Consider the following 20,406-nt stretch of genomic DNA (forward strand, 5'->3'; position numbering starts at 1 on the left):
ACCGTTCTCTGACTCGATTATTCTAACATCCCTAGCCAAAGCAGGAGGCTTTTCAGAGAGAATACATAGAGTATTAAGAATGTCTGCTATATGCAGGTAAAAAGTTGTAGAAACTCCTGGCCAAAATAGACAAGCTGCTATAATAAATTGGATTTTGGGATGTAGCAGTGCCTGTTGTTTGATGGATTTAAAAAACACCAAAGGAAACATTTCTTTAATGGAGTAATTTCACTAGCTGAAGTAAATAGCACAGCTTGATTTCTTTAATGCCCTAATGAAACTTCCAGTAAAATGTTATCATGCAGAAGCAGCAAACTCCAGGAATCATCCTGCACAGTTTTAGATGCTCATTTTCAGGATAATGTGTCTGAAATTTAGTTTTTCTTGTTGCAGTTGTTCAGAGGACTCCTCTTAAGTGGAGGTTTAAAAATTAAAGATAAGAATTCGAGATGACTGAAGGAATGCCGTACGTATCAATAATCAAAATTCTCAAATAAGTAAAACAAACAGTGTAACTATCTACTACACATAGTCTATTTAGATCTGCCTGCAAGCCCAGAAGGATTTCCTTTCAGTAACTGGAGGTAGACTTTTAAACAATGAAGTATTTGGCGGTAATATCTGTTTCGAGCTGACATAGATTTACGACAGTCTCTAAAACCCTACACATAATTGTATCATCACATTCCAAGATATTTTAGAGAAACCTCTCTTATGGCAGCTACAGGCAGCAATTTAAGCTCCAAACCAAAGGTTGTAGTAATAGCAGCAGCAAACTAAAAGTTAAATGTTGGTACAGCAGTGATTCAAAGTCGAATTGTGCTGGCCGACCTGTGTGGATAGTACCCCCTGCCGGGTCAGCAAAGGAAATGCATGTGACACTGGCAATCGATGCCAATTCTGAGATGAAGTATCACATGCAGGCCAAAAAGGGAAATCAGAGCTCTAATCATGGCCATAACATTAAAAAAGTAACTGAAAGTCATTATCAGGCTTTTTAGTTATAACTTAAGCAGGCCTGCCAAATTTCACCCAGCACGTAAAACACATTGGAACGTGTTAAAATCAGTTTATTATTCAGCATTTGTCAATTAAAATATCTAAATAGTGAAGGATAGAGAACCTTACATTCCAAATGAGCAAAGGTCATGATTTCTCTCAATACCAGCTAGCATCCCTTCCCCACAAGGCTGTTCCCCAGAGGAAAAGAGGGTATTATGCATGTCAGCGGCGGTAGAACTCGCAAGGATGCTCTGCCACCAAACTGAGAAACAATCTTGAACAAAATCCTGTGAACAAAGCTGTTTTCAACCAGGTACCATTTTATTCTCATGCATGACTGCATTAAAAATGAACGTTCAACATTATACTAAGTGGTCTTTTAAACATACAAAGGCAAGTCAAACTGAAAAGATGGTTGCTTGATATTGCTTATTGTCACTATCAAGGATTCTCCTTTCTCACTCTTTTGTTTTAAAGGAATCTACACTCAGATTGTCAAATGTATCAGATAATGGTTGGACTGAAAAATGTTTTCTAAGTCTCTCTAAAGTCTTACAACTCCTAGCATGCGAGACCTTTTCAGCACTGAGTTCAATTTTAACAGATTCCAATTCCCTTTTTATTTTCCTTATTTCTACACCGTACTGCATTTTCACCTTTTCTATGGTGGTCTTATTTCCAAGCTCCTGTTGCTGTTTTAACTTCGTAAATTCTTGCTGTAAATCTTTGTTCTTTAGCTCTAAATTCTGAATTTCTTCTCTTGCCTGAAGCAGCTCTTCATTTAAGCTTCTTATGTGTGCTGATTTTTCATGTAAATCTTGTTTTAAAGCTTGAAGCTCCAAATCTTTTTTTAAGCTGTCCCTTTCAATCTGCTCTAACTGGAAAGTTTTGCAGCGAACCTCTTTTTTCAAATTTAGAAGTTCTTGTTCAGCATTTTCAAAGTCCATTTCTATTTTTTTGTATTTAGCTGTAAGTTCCCCTAACTCTGCATTCAAGGAGGACAGCTGAAGTTTCAGAGAAACTCCTTCCAAATGGTTCTTGTGCATTTCTTGTCGCAAAGCTGCTAATTCCTTTGCATTCCAGATACAATGACCCTCTGTTTCCTTTAAGCTTTCTTCAGTTCCAACATCTAAATTACCAGCTCCACAGCAGGCAGAATCCCCTTCTGTTTCCTCCTTTGAAATGTTTATCTTTGCACCTACTAAGTTTGGCTCGGCTTCTCGAACAATGAGTTTGGAAAGACATTCTTTTCTTTTGAGCCCTTTTTCTTCCTGAAATTTTATAATTGCCATATTGTAGATTTCTTCCACTCTCTTAGCTCTCTCGAAAGCCAGTTTTTCAGACATCAGTGATTCAAGCTGGTAGGCTCGACTAAAAAAGTCCTGTGCAGTGAAATGAGGAGAAAACAACTTCTCCACCCAGTGCTTGCTCTCCTTTTCTAAAGTTTCCATTACCTGGTAGTACAAAAACAAAAGATTGCATTTAAACATTGACAAGAATTTTAATTTTAAATTACATTGTAAAAAAAGCAAAGGGTTAGCTTCAGGAGCCTCTGCTCATATTGAGTCGTGCCTGACTCAAGACCTCGTTGGGAGTACTCATTCAGTAACATGCTTTCATTCATGAATAAGCATATTAGAAGCCACTGCAAAGTGTCTGGCATCATACACATACCAACCACAATTATACAGGAACCCAATTGTGTTTTAGCTGCCTATATGAGATTAAGCTAAACTGATCTCAGGAAACTGTGTGGTGACTGATTCTGTTTAAACACACACACCTATACACATGCCTGCACAAACACACACACACACTATTATTCACATACAACATGTGCACACACATGCACTTATTCACATACAGGGCACATCCTATTTGTAACCAGGAAGGGTTTTTTTATCCCCTGAAATTGGAGATAAGTATGGACTGCAGCTATTGAACTGTACTTGCTTGTTTAGTATTTTTTTATTTGCTTATATCATTACTCTCAAATTCTTTACATGCATTTACTCAGTCAACATTTCTATGAGGATCTGAACATGTGAAACTACAACGTTTTAATGACGATTCCTATTTAAAAGGCATGGAAATGTCAGAGCTTATTATAGTGATTTACTAAAAAGCTGCACATACTATGGGCAGACAATATATAGATTTCCTCCAGCAACCCTGACAACTGCCCTTTATTCCTGACCTACAAAATTCCTGATATTCCAGTCCTGGTCCTCTCTCTGAGCACAGACTTGCAATTGTGCAGAAATGGGTTAGTTTTACTGTGGGAACCAAAATTCATCAGGGACAGCAGCGAGATCTCAAAACACATTCCACTAGAAACTGAATCAAAAATTTGAAGCAAGATCTCCAGAAGTGAAAGCTCTGTGGCTTAATCCGCGGTGCTATTTACCCACAAACTTGTTTGTTCAAATGCATTTCCCTGGACTAAGACTGTTATTCCTGAACGAAGACAATGGAATCTAGAGACGTGCCCGGTGCTAAGAATACTTCAGTTACAATTTTTATTTGGATTTACAATGAAATCCACAGCAGGAGGCAAAATATACTAAAAAAGGATTATGATCATTTAGCTACTCTAATGATTTGATAATCTAACATCACAAAGAGTTTTAAAAGTAGAAATGCAAACTAAATATGCATAAGCTATGCCTCAAGGTTATGCCTCTGGAGTAGAAGCGATTATTGCAACAGAATAATAAAAGCAGGAATGTTTCACTGGTTCAAATTGAGACCGAATTCAGAGGTGTCTCAAGGATGCTCAAAGATTCTGGTGCTGGATTCCCACCAGTATTAGATGATTCAGTATATGTTGAAAGGAGTGTACCTTGGCCTGTGCACCTTGCTGACACTCAGAGCCCAGCTTTCTCTGAACGAGCCTGACACTCCTAATCTAATGACTGTGTGAAATGAGCTTGCTGGCCTCAGTCCCTAAAGCCCACAACTATTATCGGTGACAGCGACTAAATAAACCAGGAAAGGCAGGCCAGAGCCTGAATCAAAGGGGCCAAGTACTTCATCATGAAGACAACTATAATCACATTTAATACTGTGGGATTTTTAACAGCACTGCACATTGCTCCAATGCCTTCAACAAGAGCAGATAGGCTATCACTGAGCACTTCTGAAAATCCCATCCATATCAAATGAAGCAATGAAACATCTGATGTCTTAACCAACATACAGTGGTTTTGTTACCTACATAAAAGCACCCCAGATACTATATAGTGATGGGTTTGTTGTTATACTAGATATGAAGTACTGATTGCTGATCTCAGTAAACTTCCTTACAGTTTGCCATGAGTCACTTATGCACTTATGGATCACTCCTATATGTTCCTATCCTGTTCAGTCTGGTATGCACAGGTCTCATAGCAATATAATATTTTTTTGTTAAAAAAATGACAGCCCTAACCAAACCTGTTAAACTCATATCAACTTTAGTGCAGACACAGTTACTTTTCTCATCTGTGGGAATAAGCTACAGTAGTAAAGCACTTTTATCACGGTATGTACTCAGGGCAGGAGAGTCTTTATTGCTTTCACTCTACCAATAAAAGTAAAGCAGTACAACTTCCTAAAAGTCAAGTCCTCCGACTACCCACCACTGCCAGCACATGACAGAGGGAGGTTTCCAAAATATGATGAAAAGGTGAATTTCTCTTTTCCTCCACTAGACTCAATCTATGTTATTGATATGGCCTCCAGTACTGCAGGATCTGAACATGTCACCACCTTTGAGATAGGGAACGGGTATACCCCATTTTGCAGATGGGAATCCAAGGCACAGAGAAGATAAAGTGACGTGACCAAGTCCGGCAAGGGTCTATGGCAGAGCAAGCAGATGAAGCTAGATCTCTGGCCGTGGCTATAGCTATCAGGCCCTCCTTTCCCTCAGATCCCAGGCTCAGTCTATACCACAAAGTTTTGCCTATAAATTAGCAGTAGGTTACCATCCTTGCACGCACCTATTCTCAATGTTGAGTACTGCTAGCAAAACCCTGATTTTCCACCAGTCACATTAAACTGCCTCCCCAAGCATAGCTGTAGCAGAACAACCAGTCGTCTAGCTACAATACCACAATGCTCATAGGCAAGGACTACTCCTTTCACGATAATGAACTTTGCTGCTCTGTCCTCCCTTTAAAATTTCAAGTGTGTTTTAAAAATACTTCCACCTTGCCAGCCCATTTTTGTGAGCATATCGTCACCACCTTAGCACACAGGTCCATGTCATCTGTAGACTGGTCTCAGAAAGAAGCTCTCCTAGATATCCTCAGCCTAGGGAGAGAAGGGAGCAATGCAAGTCAACTCTGGAATTGCCGCAGAAATAAAGATGTTCAGATGTTGCAAAGGAGAAGCAAAACCTGGGGCATTAACAGCTGGACAAAGGGGAAAATAGCCTCTGATGCTGCCACTCAGGTTTCCTGGTCCTACGCAGAGCCGGGTGTCATAGTGAGCAGAGCCCCATAACGCGCACAGGAAGGAATCCCAGAAATGCACAGCGATGATGAGCTCACAAAGGAGCGGGAGGCAGGGAATCCAAGACCCCACGCACAGCCAGAAGCTCTCATGGCCTAGCTGAACATGACCCAGTCAAGCCCAAAGATGAAGAAAAAGGAAACAGAGCTCAAGACTCTCTTTAAAAACTTTTTTCATGGCCCTTGAAACTCCTTCCCCTCCAGACCACTGTTTGCCCCTCTTAAAATAGTGGCTGCTGGATGTGCCCGGTCAGGAAACAACCCTGCTTTCTGAAGTAGCTGGTTTATTTTAAAATCATGCACTTGTCATAAAAAAAGAAAAGAGAATACACAATGAAAGAACTCCTTACACCACAGAACAATCTTTCCAAAATAAATGCTTTTAGCAAGTAGCTAAAAGTTTCCACCAGCATAAAAGGGTGAGCAGAAAAGAAAATAGAAATCAATACCTGATCGTGCAAAGAATCGTACAGAACAGACCAGCAGAATCCGCAGTTCCCCAAAGAGAAGTCGGGCATCAACCAATATGTTGCAAATTGTTCTCACAAGGTAATGTGCTGGATCATAGCAAAAGGCACATCTAGATGCTCCCCACAGTACCACAAATCCTGTGCTAAGACAAGCTTTCATTGAAGATGCATTGCAAAGACAGCCAGGTGTGGATACTATAGTGAAGCTACAATGCTGGTGGCTGTAGGCTGGCAGAAATGCTACTGGCAAAACTTTCTAGTTATGCATGATGTGTCCCGGGCAACCGTGCTACAGTCGTTGGCGTTATCCTACATTGACAGCAGTGTCAACAAAGCACAGAAGCTAAACCTACTAGGAAACAGGATAACTGTCAACTAGAAGATGACCTCATGAAGTCCCTTCCAGCCCTACTTTCCATTGATTTTATGACATCCCCACAAGTCCCCATCCCCCCCCGTAGTGGTCTACTTGCTTTCTATTTGTCCATCATCTACTTGCCTTCATAACTGCTACTCCTGCTGTTTTCAGGCTTCAGCTGGGGACTGGTAGGAGAAGGAAGGAGGCCTGCTTTTCTCTTCTTTTTGGTTATGAGTCTGTTTTCCCCTTAGAAATCCTGTCATCTGGGATCATGGGCCAACCAAAATCCCAGTCCAGGCAAGGAGCATTTCAATATAAAAATCTGCAGTACTTCAGCTGCTCAGCCTGACTTACATGAAGCTGGAAGACAAAAAAAAAACAGCCTTCAAACTCTGCTGCCTTGTCTCGTTACGCTTTGCTGCAGCTGCCTCTGGGGTAAGTTCTCAGGCAATCAACTTTCACGCTTTCCAGTTTAGTTGCTGTTGGGCTGAGACCTGGGCCTATCACACCACCAGTGTCATCTCACTGGTTCCCCACATCTTCCTACCTGATGGCTGTATCCACCTGCTGTCATGCACTTGGACTGTAAAAGAGACTACCTTTTTACTCTGCCTCTGTTCAGTGCTCAGCCCCATTCATGGCAAAGGCTCCTGAGTGCTCAAATAAAACAAAGAATAACGTTATACTTCAAAGAAAGCTATAGCTACCTTTCTAATTGGAGCATGGGCTACAAGCGACCGTGTGGAACAAGAGGAAAATTTTAGCCAAGAGATGACCTGAGGAAGAGGATCGTGGGCATCAGATCATAAGGCAGGAATGCAGTTTTTGTCCCCAGTCAGAAAGCACCAGCCCAGAGACCCAGGATTTGAGAGTGCAGCTTTGCGAGTGCACATACAGCTTTGTGGGGTTGCGTACATAAGGTACATTACTTTTAGAATAAAACCGATAATTCCACGTTAATCAAATCTGAGACAGAGGCCGTTCTTGAACCTATCATCTCAAACAAACAAAGAAATAACGTGTCTAAGCAAGGTGGGAGTGGTGTAGCCAGGATAGTCCAGGAAATGTCCAGGGTTTTTTGTGATGTGTTTTATTGGAATAACTGTATAGTTGGGAGAGCTGCTGGATAAGGTTTTGGACACCTTCAAGTGCCGTTCTTCAGACCCTAATTAAAGTGCCCTTGCTTAGGTCCAAATAAAATGTCCTAACCCATTGATCAAACAACACTTGGGACCCTGAACCAGATATGTGTTGCTGGAAACATGAGCATTCAGAGAGCATTCTGTCATTTTCTGTGTGTAATACCTAGATTTTGTCCAGTGAAGCCAAGACACTAATATGCATTACTTTGCTTTTGCATCAAGAGATAACGCTTCCAAAACAGTATTGGACATCACTATTGGTGTGGAGAAGCTTTGACTGCTACTGCCCAGATTGTACCTGCATCCGCTCCGAGGACAACGAAACCTAACAACCTGGCAACTTCCATGAGACACAAATTCACTTTCAAACCTCAAAATATAGGCCTCTATCTTATTTAGCTTCTGATCACATCGTTTGGAGGCAACTGCATTTCTGAGTCAACAGTGCTCTGATTAAGATTGTATGCTCTTAAACAATGCCACTGGAAACAAATGAAAATACAAAAGAGAAACAAGAAAACATACAGTAGGAGGGGGCAGAGGGAAAGGAAGCCCAGAGTGAGGAGACAAGGGAAAGAAAAGCTTGCAAATGTTTCAGTGTTTCCCTTATCGACACTTCCTTGCTGTGCACTTCTTATTTGCATCATGGACTCTACACCATGTATATTAGTCACTCTACATAATGCAGTACTGGAAGATGCTCAGATTTGTCAAGGGATGAAATCTGATTAGCATGGAAGATTTACCAGCCGACCAGTCTTCTTACCAAGAAAATTTCCTATTGAGAAATTAGCTCCACTCATTTTAATATTTCCAAGTGACTGGTTGGATTATGTTTAACTTTGAACACTCAGCAAGATCCTTTTCAGATTTGCAGCCTGAAATATGATATATTTAGAGCTACTGCCAAACCCAAGAGTAACAAAATAAAACTTTCCAGTATATCTAATAAAAGTTGGTTAATCCCAACTAATTTCACCTGTATTTTGGATAGCAATTTATTGACTCTGATATGTTTGATGATGATGATGCACGTTCATCTCAGCAACAGTCTGAGGTATTCTGATCTCTCAAGTCCTACATATTTGCAATTCAGTTCTAAGCGTGCTTAAAGTTATAATGCAGCTGGTTTATCTGAAGTTCACATGGGATAAAGTATACAATTGAACAATAAAGGCTGCAGGCAATTTCCATGTAAAAAATAAATGCCAGGAATGAAGAACTGTTCTGGATGACTGGGAATTTCTGGCAGAGTTTCTCATGCCTGATGCAGGTGAGACATTTTTAGTAGTGTTAGAGTGATGGTGCAGCTGTATGCAAGAGGCAAGGATTTCTTCTTAGAGTGATATCTTTTATTGCACTGACTGCATAGTTGGGCTATTCTATGTCTTTTTGTGAAATCCTAGGCTTAAAACATTCGAAATCTCACCTTTTCTGTTAAACTCTTGGGTTTAAATCCTTGGACCTTGAGCACTCTCTAGAATGGTTCTCATTTTATATTCAAGGCACCCCTGAATAAACTCAAGGCACCCCTTGGAAAACAACAGCTCTTAGTTTTCACCTGTTTTTTTTACTACAAAAAAATAATAAGTGTAGTTCTTCTATTGCAACGAATTCACGAAGACCACAGCTATGGGTTTCTTTTTTAAATCTCCGGGTTTATTTTATGAATCATATTTGCATGCCTAAAAGGCCTGACGCAGCGTAGGACCCCATGGCACTCTCGAAAGGATCTCGAGATCGCTCTTAAAGGATCTCAAGACACCCTTGAAAGGATCTCGAGGTTCCCCTGAAACAATTCACCTTGGCAAAGAACTGCTGCTCTCCAATCAGACCCTGCGCATGGCTGAAGCAGGACTGATGATTTCCAAAGGGAAAGGTCCTGTGAGACAAGACGAGGGGAAGGTAGGACACAAGCAAGCGCTACGCTGGCTGCAAGCGTGGGAGGATGCACAGGGCAAGGAAGGGGGTTTCCTTCTCTAGCAGCACAGGAAGCACAGCCTGCACTCCCAGGTGCCCACAACTTCCCCCCAGGCCCAGAGCCACCAGGCTAGGGTGGCCGCAACCCCTCCGTGGCAGGATGCCCCAGCACCGGAGGCTGCAAGGAGCAGAGCCCCGGCAGCAAGGGGATGTTGTCTGCCCCACTCCCACCCCACCCCACCCCATAGCCAGGCAGGGCTTGGGGCCTCCCACCTCCTGGCCCTACCTGTTGCTGATAAAGCCAAGCACCAATGGTCAACGCAGTCTAGCTCAGCACAGCACCTGAGGGACCCCCAGGGCCTTGGGGGCTGGTGCTGCAAGCTGTGGAGGGCCCAGTCTAGCCCCCATGAGGGGAGTGGGCTCCTGGAGTCACGTGAAGGCTGGGGCCTTGCTGCTTCCTTCCCACCCAGCCTCTGGACCCTGGGGCTGCAGGGGAAGGTCTATAGGTTGCCCTGGGTTTCTCTAAGGCACCTCTTTAGACTCAAGCCCCACCCTGGACAGACTCAGGTCCCCTCAGGAAAGGCCAGCTCTGATTTTTCACCTGTTTTCAAGCTCCAGAAAAAATACTGGAGCTGTTCTTCGGTGGCAAAGAATTTGGACCACAGCAGGGCAGTTTTGGACACTACGGATTCCTGCTTGGAAACTTTGTGGGTTTCTTTTGTGCATCTTGGTGGTGCTAATGTGTTGCATCCCACAGCATGCTGGAAAGGATCTCAGGGCATATGTACAATGCATTCAGAACATAAGAATCGCCATGTACTGCATCAGACCACAGGTCCGTCTTGCCCAGTGCCACACTGCCGCGGAGAGCAGATGCCGAAAGGACAAGTGAACTGGGTGTGACCAGGGATTTCCCCCGTTCCTCTCTGACTTGCAGCCTCCAACATTTAAGGTCAAGGAAGTTCGGATGCAGAGGCTGTATCCCTAACTTCCCTGCTCAATAGCTACCAACACCCCTTTCCTCCAAGAATTTGTCCAACCCCTTTTTGAATCTGATGAAACGCTCAGCTTCCACAACATCTGTGGTGGCAAAGGGTTCAACACTTTAATGACAGGCTGCACTGCAAAATAACTTCTTTTTATTAGTTTTAAACTTACTACCTACTAGGTGTCATTTTGTGACCCCCTAGTTCTCCTATCTCTTCGCCACTTCTATTTTGTAAACTCTCATGACATCCCCCCTCCAGCATCTCTTTTCTAAACTGAACAGGCCTGGCCTCTTTAGTTTCTCGTCATGTGGAAGTCCCTCCACACCACTGCTCTGATTGAACAGTACTGTGCTGTACTGGCTTCTGCTGATCAGACCTGTTGAAGCATTGCATTGGAAAGATGGTCTAGTGCTATTCTGACCATGCAATTGGTGCAGTTAAAGATATCACCGTAAGAAATCCTTGCCTCTCACTTAATTCCTGGACCATCATGGCTATCACGTTGCTCTAACAATACCATAAAGGAGGAGATCACTCCAATGATGTCTACCTTTCAGATACTGCTGCATCTTCTCTTCCAGTTGTTTGTCTTTTGTTTCTCTCTCCTTTTCTCTTCCCGGGTCTCCCAATTTGCTTCCTCCTCACACTGTTTCTCCTGTATCCCAGATTCAATTTCTCCCATTTGACTCCAGTTCCACCTGCCTGCATTACACCTCTCCTCAAGTGGCTGCTTGGGGAGATTAAGAAGACCAAGCTGGGACTTTCTCCATCAGAGCAATCCCCAGAGAGCTTGGTGCTGGATGTGGCGAGAAGAATTTTGCTCAGTTTAGACAGAGCAGTCATCAGTCCTCTGTTGGCCAGTCTGACCATGCAAATGGAGCTGCAGTAATTGAATTCCCAGCAGCTTGACCATTTCTTGGACGACTTGGCATGGGCAACTAAGACAGCTTGATTGTTGCTCCAGCACGAGGGCTCCAAAATGGTTCCCAGGTCAGTTTATGAATTTTAACCATAGCTACACAAAGTACTCAAGCTGCCATGCCATGGAGGGACTACGATGCTAAGAATTCATATTTAGGGCGACCGACTAAAGAGACAACTCAGAAAGGAGACCATGAAAGGCAACACCGAGCCCTCTTGGGAATTCCCTTCTGTGCATTCTCTTCCAAAAGGGCTTCCAAACCCTTGTTGCATCTAGCTCCCAATAATGTGATTTCCTGCACCCAGGAGCTATGGGATAGCTCCAGGGATAGGAAGGTTGGTCAATGCAAGCCTTTGAGGCTGCTAATGGAGAAGTAAAAATTAAAATATTGGAAGTCACAGGACTTCTGTACAGGTGTGAATAGTTTCATTTTACTTCTACCACCAGTAGCATAACTAAGGCTGGGTGCCGACCTTTCTGGGGGTTGCCCCCACATCTCCTTTACTGCTGTGGGTCAGCTCTCCTTGGTTTGTCCCCTGTGCTGTGTGCGTTCCTCTACCCCAAACTGCCTCCCTGCAGCACCCAAGCCACCTGCGCTCTCTCACTCACCCCGACTGTAGCTTCTCGTGATGCCCAATTCATCATGTACAGAGTTGGTAGCAACAAGAATCGGTGAGGAGGGTAAAGGGTGATGGCTGCAGGAGGGGGGAGTGACAGCGATAGAGAAGTGCTCAGCACAGCGCAGGGAGGGCTGGTGCAGCTGCAGCAGGAGGTTTGAGTGCTACAGCGACGCAGTCCAGGGGCAAAGGAGCAGGCTGAAGAAGGAGGGCAAAATTTAGTAGTTATGTCTCTGTGCCACTGGCTTGAAACTCATTTAAATTACCAGGATAATATAAAATATATGTTTTATGCATAAAAATATGGAAATGTATGTCTTATGTAATATTTTTATATACACATATAAACCAAAATATATAACTAAATGCTATGTTATCAAATGTTAATGTCTTCTAATGCATCTTATATATATGTATTCTTCTCTTTTATGGAATTATGATGTTATGGCTATATAATATATGGTGTTTCTTTATGTTTCAATGTTTATGCAGCCAAGGATACAGTTTTTAGCTTGTTAAAAGGAAATGTCTTCAGTTTGCATCTAAACAGTAAGTGACATGTTTGTCTTGCAGACAATAAAGGCCAGAGCTTAGAAAGAAACATTACAATAAAGGCCTGAGAAGGTCTCACTCACTTCTGTGATAGGCTCTTTTATAAGCCAAGAGCTGCAATGAAAATAATGTATACAGGTTTGCTGAGAAGCTTGTAGTTGTTTTAATGTCCACATACTTTGATATGCCACTCCCACATTTCCAGTATACTTCAGATTGTTGTGGATTTTTGTTGGTTTCTGAATGAAAGGAGCACAAAATCAAGCCAGGTTAGGATTACCAGGGTATGATATGATTTGCAAGGGTGTGAGAGAAATGAGGTGGCAATCATTCAACCTTTATAAAAGTTAAATTCTCCTTTAGTTTCTCAAAGCTCATAATCCCCCATTACAGAGAAATGATCTTGTCATATCAAAAAGGGATGCGATCAATACATTTTAACAGAGAGGATGCATCTGCTTTTAAGTATCAATTTCCCTGGAATCACAGGGTAGCAACACTTAAATTTCTGCCCTTAGGTACCACTCAAGGGTAGGTTAATTGGTTTAATTTTAGCCCTCCAGCTACAGTAAAAAGAGATTCCCTTCCTTTACAGGGTAACACGAAGCTTGAACAGAACAAAACAAGCAAACAAAAAGGCCTTTGAATGCAAACAGCTTTCTAGGGTTCATTCAATCTTCACTGGAGGGATACCCCCTGATTCTGGGGAACCAGCACGGTGCCCCAAGGTGGGACTAATACATAGGAACGGTTGAAAAAAATGGGGGGGGTCCATAGACTCTTTTAATTAAAAACAAATAAAGTTGGCTGATCTGAATTTCCCATGGAAAATGTTATTGTTTTTGACAAATTTAAATGTCAGAAGCTTTTTTTCCTTTTTACTATGGAAATGCAGCTGCAGAGCCTCCTGAAAGCTGCAGTTGGGGCACTCTATGCTCCCGCTGTCCTCACTAGGCCATCCTGCCTGGCTGTGGCACACGTCCCAGGACACAGAATAGCCTTTTCTCTTGCAGAAGAGAGATGGTGCGTATTTCATAATACAACACACGCTGGCTGAGAGGGCCGTCCAAGGAAAGGAAAACACAGATGCGAAGCAAACTCCAGCTGCCACGAGGCGCTGCAGCAGCTTTCCCAAATCTGCATATTTCCAGATCCACACGTTCATCTGTTACACGAACAAAATTTTAAAGAGTTTCTACAGAAATCATGCCCTTCTCATACCATTGCTAAGTTTGTCAACTGCCTGGTTTCCCATCGAACACAGGTTCGATTTTGACGAGCCCTACTCAGGGAGCATAAAGGGGCCCACACTTCCCCCTACCACAAACGCCAGCCTGAGACCTTAATCAATGAAGCAGCTGTCCACGCCAGCCTCAAACATTCTTGACTTCCTCCCTCCCCCTGTGCTAGTCCCTGTTTGTTTGCTTCCCTGCCTCTGAACTTTTTTTCAGACCCCCTCCAAACTGCTCTCCCCGAGCCTCCACAGATTCTCCAGGCCTCTTGCAAAAGCTTGTCAGCAACTGTTGTTCTCCAGTTCTTTTTTCAAGCCTCTTTAAAAAGCGTTTCAGGGTGTTTTAGCTGGAGAAACCCAAGGGCCAGTGCACACTTGCATTTTTTCTATGGGATTGAGCGAGGGGAAAGGGTCTTTATTAGGCTTGATCCTATCCCAGGATGCATTTCCAGCGTAGGTACAGACATTCACAAAATCCCAAGGTAGAATTGATCTAAGTTGTGCAGTTTTCTGTAGGTGTGTTTACACCAGCTTAAATTTACTGCACAGTAAATTACTGCACAGTAAGCAGGAATAGGCCAGCGTCCACACACACAGGTGTTAAAGCGCATTAACTCTGTGCGTGGACTGACTTGGGACTAAAGTGAGTCCCAAGTCAGTCCACACACACAGTGTTACTGCACAGTAAGGTGTCTACATATGCATTTTTGTGCAATAACTAATTGGGTGTAAATAACTTGATACCTGCATCATGCAGGTATCAAATTCACGCTTAATTTGGTGTAAGTTGCCCTATGTACTGCATAGTACAGGCATGCACATGTAGATGTGTGCCTGTACTGCACAGTAATTTTGGTTACTGTGCAGTAAATGCACACATGTAGGCGCGTCCTGTACGCAGTGTAGTTTAGATCAGTAATGAACAGGACACACATTCGCTCTTTGATGTGGGGGCGAGTGTGAGACCAGGTTCAGCCATTTTTAAACCAGTCCATGTGGGCCGAACTTCTATTCTGTTACGGGTATAAACTAGTTTTGCGTGGCAAACTCCTGTTCTCTTACAGGTATAAACCCATTTTGTGTGCCAAACTCCTGTTATCTTACAGGTGTAATCCAGTTTGCAGTCACTTATACTGATAGACATGTAACATCTATACCTGGCCCCAGTGGCTGAGGACTACATGCTCTAGAAATGATTTGGGGCTGAAAATAGGAGCAGGATCTCTTTGCTAGAGGGACAGGTAGTGTCAGGCACTTAAAAATTTAGTCAGTATGAGTAACTTTATATCAGTCCTTTATATCAAACCCAGCTAATTAAGAAAGGCGGCGAAAGCTTTTTAGAAAAGCTACATAAAGGACTTCCTTCCTTTACAAACTGCCATTTTCAATCATCTCTTCGAAACAACAGACAGACTTTTAAGAGATGCCACCTTAACTTGCTCTGGATGCAATTTCTCAGCAGCGTAACACATCTCAGCGGCATTTGAAATGCAACATAAAAAGAATCCCAGGAAATCCAATGAGGACAAAGTCAGTGTGGCCTGTGTGGGCAGTAACAAATGGTGTTAATGGACTGTGCTGCATGATACAAGCGCTAAGCTTTATTTCAGGATTATTCCTATAACCTTGCCTTGTGATTTTTTTTTTTTTTTAATGTTGGGGTGCTTTAACAGATACGTTTTATTGATTTGCACCCTTCGCTGTAATTTAGGCAGTGCTTTGTTATGCATACAACTTAAACCAGGCATATATTAAAATTGAAACCATGCAAATACTTGCTTTTAAGGCAGGCCAGATATTTAGAAGTGCTCCAAAGAATCACGTGTAAAGAATCTTCCACCCATAGTTGCGTGATTGGAAAATGGTGGTTTTACATTTAATTGCCTGGAATTCTTTGAGCAGCACTTCATCTGAAGTTCTGCAATACAAAATACTTTCCATCTCAACCAACTTTAGGGTCCTTTGACTGCCTTTTTATGCAGAATTTTAGGTTGGGAGGAACAAAAGGATGCACTTTTCACGACCCTGGAACCCTGTGACCATTGGGAAATCAAAAGGGTGGTGACACTAAGGAAAACTATTGTCCAGAAAAATAAGCTCTTCAAGGGGCACCAGAAATGCACAATAAAATCCCAGCTTCCTTTGTGCAGCTGTTTATGCCTATGTCTTGGATCATCAGAAAGCTCAATAAAAGCTCGAAACTGAAAAAGAGTCCTCGTTTCCAAGAAAATTCAGGGTTTCCTCAAAAAGCAAAACAAAGGAAACCCTACATTAAATAATGCTGTAAGAAACCACTCTCTTAACGAATTATGTGTGTAAATCCAAGGTAAATAAAGTCCTTATGGCTACTCGGTGGGAATTGCAGAGGTAGATTAAATAAGCAATTCTAGCAAATAGAAGCAGATGGAAAAGTAACCTGGTTTGTCAAGAAGAAAGTATTTACTGAATCTGTTGCCTTGTAACCTCTATTCTTACTAGAATCTTACTAGCATGTAGGAGCATAATTACTGAATCAACTCTCCTTTGATCTGAAAACATTTCAAATACAAAAAAAAGAGGGCCAGCCCTTCTTCAAGTAAAACTGTCATTGAAGCCAATGACATTTTTTCTTTGCAGAGGTCTGCAAAATTAAACATTGAGAAGTAGGAGCTTGGACCAACACACAGACTTTGCACCCCAAAAATATTCTGAATGATTCCCATTCTACCTTTTCACAGAAGAAACCACAGCTTCATTTAATTGCTATAAAAATGCAAAGTATGTTTATTAGTAGCTGGCATTTTGCAAACCCTATAGTGTAATTTGCCAAATACTTTTCTCAAGGGCCTTATCCAGAATTCTGCTTGAGTCAGTTCTGTTTAAGTCCATCTGTTTAAGTGGAGACTCCTATTGGAGACAGGCTCAGGTATACAGATCAGGTCTGGCATATAATTTACACTATACGTGTAAGTTGTCCATGCTTTCAAATTAAGCAAACCTGATTAATAAAAAATACTTGTGGCAGAAGCAAATGTGGCTACAGCAACTGTGATTGTATATAAATAACCCCTTGCAGTTTTAAACAGCCCATTCTTAGCTGCTCATGCATAAACTTTGAGAAGCAAAAATGGCAAAACACCACCTACAATAGGCAAAGGTAAACTGACCAGTCTTCTCATTTTCCAAGCATAGAGAGTGCACAAATTATAATCAAAAGCATATTTGGTGAAAAAGTAAATACAGTTTAAAAAACAGAGTAGGTGTAGCAGCTTAAAGAGTTATTAGTGACATATCTCAGGTTTTTATACAAATATTTTAAACCTGATAGTTTCCCTTTAAACCACCACAGACCCACTATCAATAGTCAAGGTAATACACTAAAGTTAATAACAATTTAAATGTTATTTCTGAGGAAAAGCAGGACAATTCATCATGAGAATACACACATATTATGTTATAATTATTGGCCATCTCCGCAGAATCAATTCTAACTGTTACTTAACAAAATAAGATGTCCATAAATCTGTCCTGGAAATAGGAGGTGTTTGTATTATCAGTGCTGGTTACTCTCTGGTTAAGGAATGTCACTTTATGTCTTTGAAAATATATTTTATACTACATTAAACTTTCTTAAGTCATTATCAAAAACACAGAAGTAACATTACAGTCTTATATGAATTGTTAAAACTTCATAAAAAAAGCCTAAGAAGTGACCTGCTGTGTCATGTCATGGGACACATTAATCTAGTTTGGCAGGCTAAAGTATATTAAAGAAGATTTCTGCTTAGATGTTTTTGGCCATCTTTTCAAATAGTGTTCAGAAAAGCGAATATACTCCTTATCAAAGCAGAGAACAAATATAGACTGTCCTGGGATTTTGCTGGAAAGAGTAAGAACAAAGTTAAAGAATGAAACAATCCTGAAGGATGACATATATGTCTCACATTTAATCAAGACTTGGTGCAAGGTCAAAAGAAAGCTGCAAACACGGGGGGAATATGAGGGACACTTTCCAGGGAGAATACATATTAATCTCACTGAATTTTCAGCCTTCTTATGAGTTCTGCTCTTTCTGATCAGTCCTGAGAGAGACCATTCATCTTCCAGGCAAGCTAAGCATCTTCATAACACGTGGTGAGCCACAGCAGCAATCAACATTTCCACCACAAACGCCTAAGAAGAGGAGCTGAAAATAATAGGCACTGTTTAAACTTCTGATCTGGGGGAGAGGAGAAGTCAGCCTAAAGGCAAAACTAACTAAACGGGGCACATTGTTATGCTATTTACTTTGTAATGCATTTGAAAGCCAGCATCATTGATTATTTTGAACTTTTTAATGATACAGAAGTCTAGGTACAAAGTCCCACATTGCAACTACATATAGGAATACAGATGCTGATTTGTAAATGTATCTGCGCTGCTTTTGATTTTAAAATCGACTTTACATGTTGTACCCTTTCAATTTTTTATATCGAGGAGAAAACTCTAATGCAGATACATGCCAGTAAATATCCCTTAAAACACGAACTGGAGTTCTTTTTGCTGCCTTTTTATACAAAATTCTAGGTTCATTATAACAAAAGGATGCACTTTGCACGACCTTGGGAGCCTGTGACCATTGAGAAATCAAAAGGGTGGTGACACTAAGGAAAACTATTGTCCAGAAAAATAAGCCTCTCCAAGGGGCACCACGAATCCACAATAAAATCCCTGTTTCCAAGAAAATTCAGGCATTTCCATCAAAAAAGACTGGTAAGATAAATAGAATGCTCTCATAAGCCACAGATTCTTCATAATACAAAATGTCTAAGTCCACGGTAAACAAAGACCCGAGGAAAACTAACATCTACTAACTCAAGCTTCTCAAGCCCTAGGTCGTGACCCAGTGCCTAGTCACAAGGTACCTCAAAAGCATTTCTTTACTGGAACGGCAAGGAGTTTGTTTTGCATAATATATATTCCAGCTAGAGTTTCACTGCTGTGCAGGGCGCAGAAAACTGTTAGGCTTGCTACAAACATTTTTCTAATTGCAAATGCACTAAGCATAATTTGGCTGCTAATAATTGTTGCTGCCCTGATCTTTAAGCTGCTTCAGCATTTTACGAAGCATTCAAATTCTTCAGGAACTGTCATTTGCCAAAGTTCAGATGAATATTTATGAATGATATTTTTCTTGGGGCTCTTCAGCTCTTCTGAATGATTGCTTGGAGGCAAATACAACGTTGGCACTTCATTGAAATGTTGGAACGCAACATATTTTCTAACAGCGTGGCTGTGAGAATCACGGGAAATCTTTTCAGTTTGGGTCTCGCCTGTAACACGAAGCTCGAAATCTTCTAGCTTCAATCCTGTAGGAGGCAGAAGGTGACAAATCTTGCCTTTCTTTAAAGGCATCACAAATTGGAGTTATTGAGTATTATGCTTTGGATAGTCAGTCCTGCAGTGCATCAACCCGCAGTTGCTGGAAATAAAGAAAATGACATATACACACCTTCTTGGTCGACATACACCGTTCAAGTCGGATGCTCAAAACATGTACTCATCTGATTAACTGCACTCCCAAAAAATGAATGTGCGTTGATGTTTAAGTAAGTGTACACGGGGCCTCTCCATACTTCTCATGCAGCCCCAGGGGCTCCTATCCTGCTGCCACTTCATCCATTGCTCTTGTGGTGGTGGAGGTTGGGGTCTCCAGGCTCCTGTCCCAGCTCCAGGAAGGGACCAGGCTGGCCTTGCCGTGCACATGGCAGGGTTGGCTGCTGGGCTGTGTACTGGGAAAAAAGAAGGAGCCAGGCTACCCATGCTGGTGGTATGCCCAGGTGATGTGCATGGCCAGGAGCAGGATTGGGGTGGGGATGCTTCACGCATGGCTGGGGGGATCATGTGTGTGGCTGGGAGGGGGAGCCGGGCTGTGCATGGTAAGAGGAGGGGGACAGGGTCAGCCCCCAGCGTGGGAGACCTCCAGGTTTGTACCCCCGTGCTGTGTGCAGCTTCCAGCTGCCCAGAAATTGGACAGCTTTGCACTAGAGCATAAGAGGAAAAACCTTATTTCCCCTCAATCGAGAGTAAAGTAGCACATCACTTGAGCTTGTTTCAGTGACCAAACAGCAGTCGTCAGAATATTTTCAGGCATTTCTGTACAGTCTGACAGCCTCCATATGTAGGTTGGCTTTGGCTAGCGGTGTATGCTTAACGCTCAGTCAGAAAAGGCATCTAATTGAATGGGGACGCGTCTACACGAGACACTAAATGCGCAGTAGCCTCATAACACTTCACAGCAGTGGGCTGGGCAAAAACCTACTGCACAATGGTATTAGGCTACTGTGCAGTAAGCGTCACTAAAAACCCATGCACTGGTGCTACTGTGCAATAGCACGAGTTATTGCACATTGATTTAGTACTTGATGAACCAAGTACTAAACTTAATGCGCCGTAACTACGGTGCATTAATGAGCATGTAGACTCACCCAGGATTGTTCAGTCAAATCCATCTTTAAACACATCTTGTGAATGTATACTGCTCCTCAGCTGCACTGCTAAACATTAAGAGCTACCTTTTAATCCAAATAAACACCACGTCCTCTGTTCTGCTCAAGCAACAAGATTGTACCGCGCCGGTCTTTGCTTGGGAATCAGTAGGTTCATTGATACAATCTGGGTGAAATTCAGACTGCCCCAGATGGTTTGTATAGCTGACGTCCTGGGATGGGGTGGTGCAGAAAGGTGAC

The 20,406-nt window shown here is 42.2% G+C and overlaps 1 protein-coding gene across 1 annotated transcript; it reads right to left on the bottom strand.

The window, feature by feature from the left end:
- Positions 1-1,302: 1,302 nt before the first annotated feature.
- Positions 1,303-2,447, bottom strand: CCDC160 (coiled-coil domain containing 160). The gene has a single exon (XM_014600921.3). It carries the CDS (start codon positions 2,346-2,348, stop codon positions 1,461-1,463), a length of 888 nt encoding a protein of 295 aa, XP_014456407.3. The 5' UTR covers positions 2,349-2,447; the 3' UTR covers positions 1,303-1,460.
- Positions 2,448-20,406: the final 17,959 nt, after the last annotated feature.

This window comes from Alligator mississippiensis, chromosome 8 (assembly GCF_030867095.1).
Source record: "Alligator mississippiensis isolate rAllMis1 chromosome 8, rAllMis1, whole genome shotgun sequence".
Lineage (NCBI taxonomy): Eukaryota > Metazoa > Chordata > Crocodylia > Alligatoridae > Alligator > Alligator mississippiensis.

Excerpts from the sequence above, each read along its gene's own strand:
- CCDC160 (XM_014600921.3), bottom strand. The coding sequence starts at position 2,348 with ATGTCTGAAAAACTGGCTTTCGAGAGAGCTAAGAGAGTGGAAGAAATC.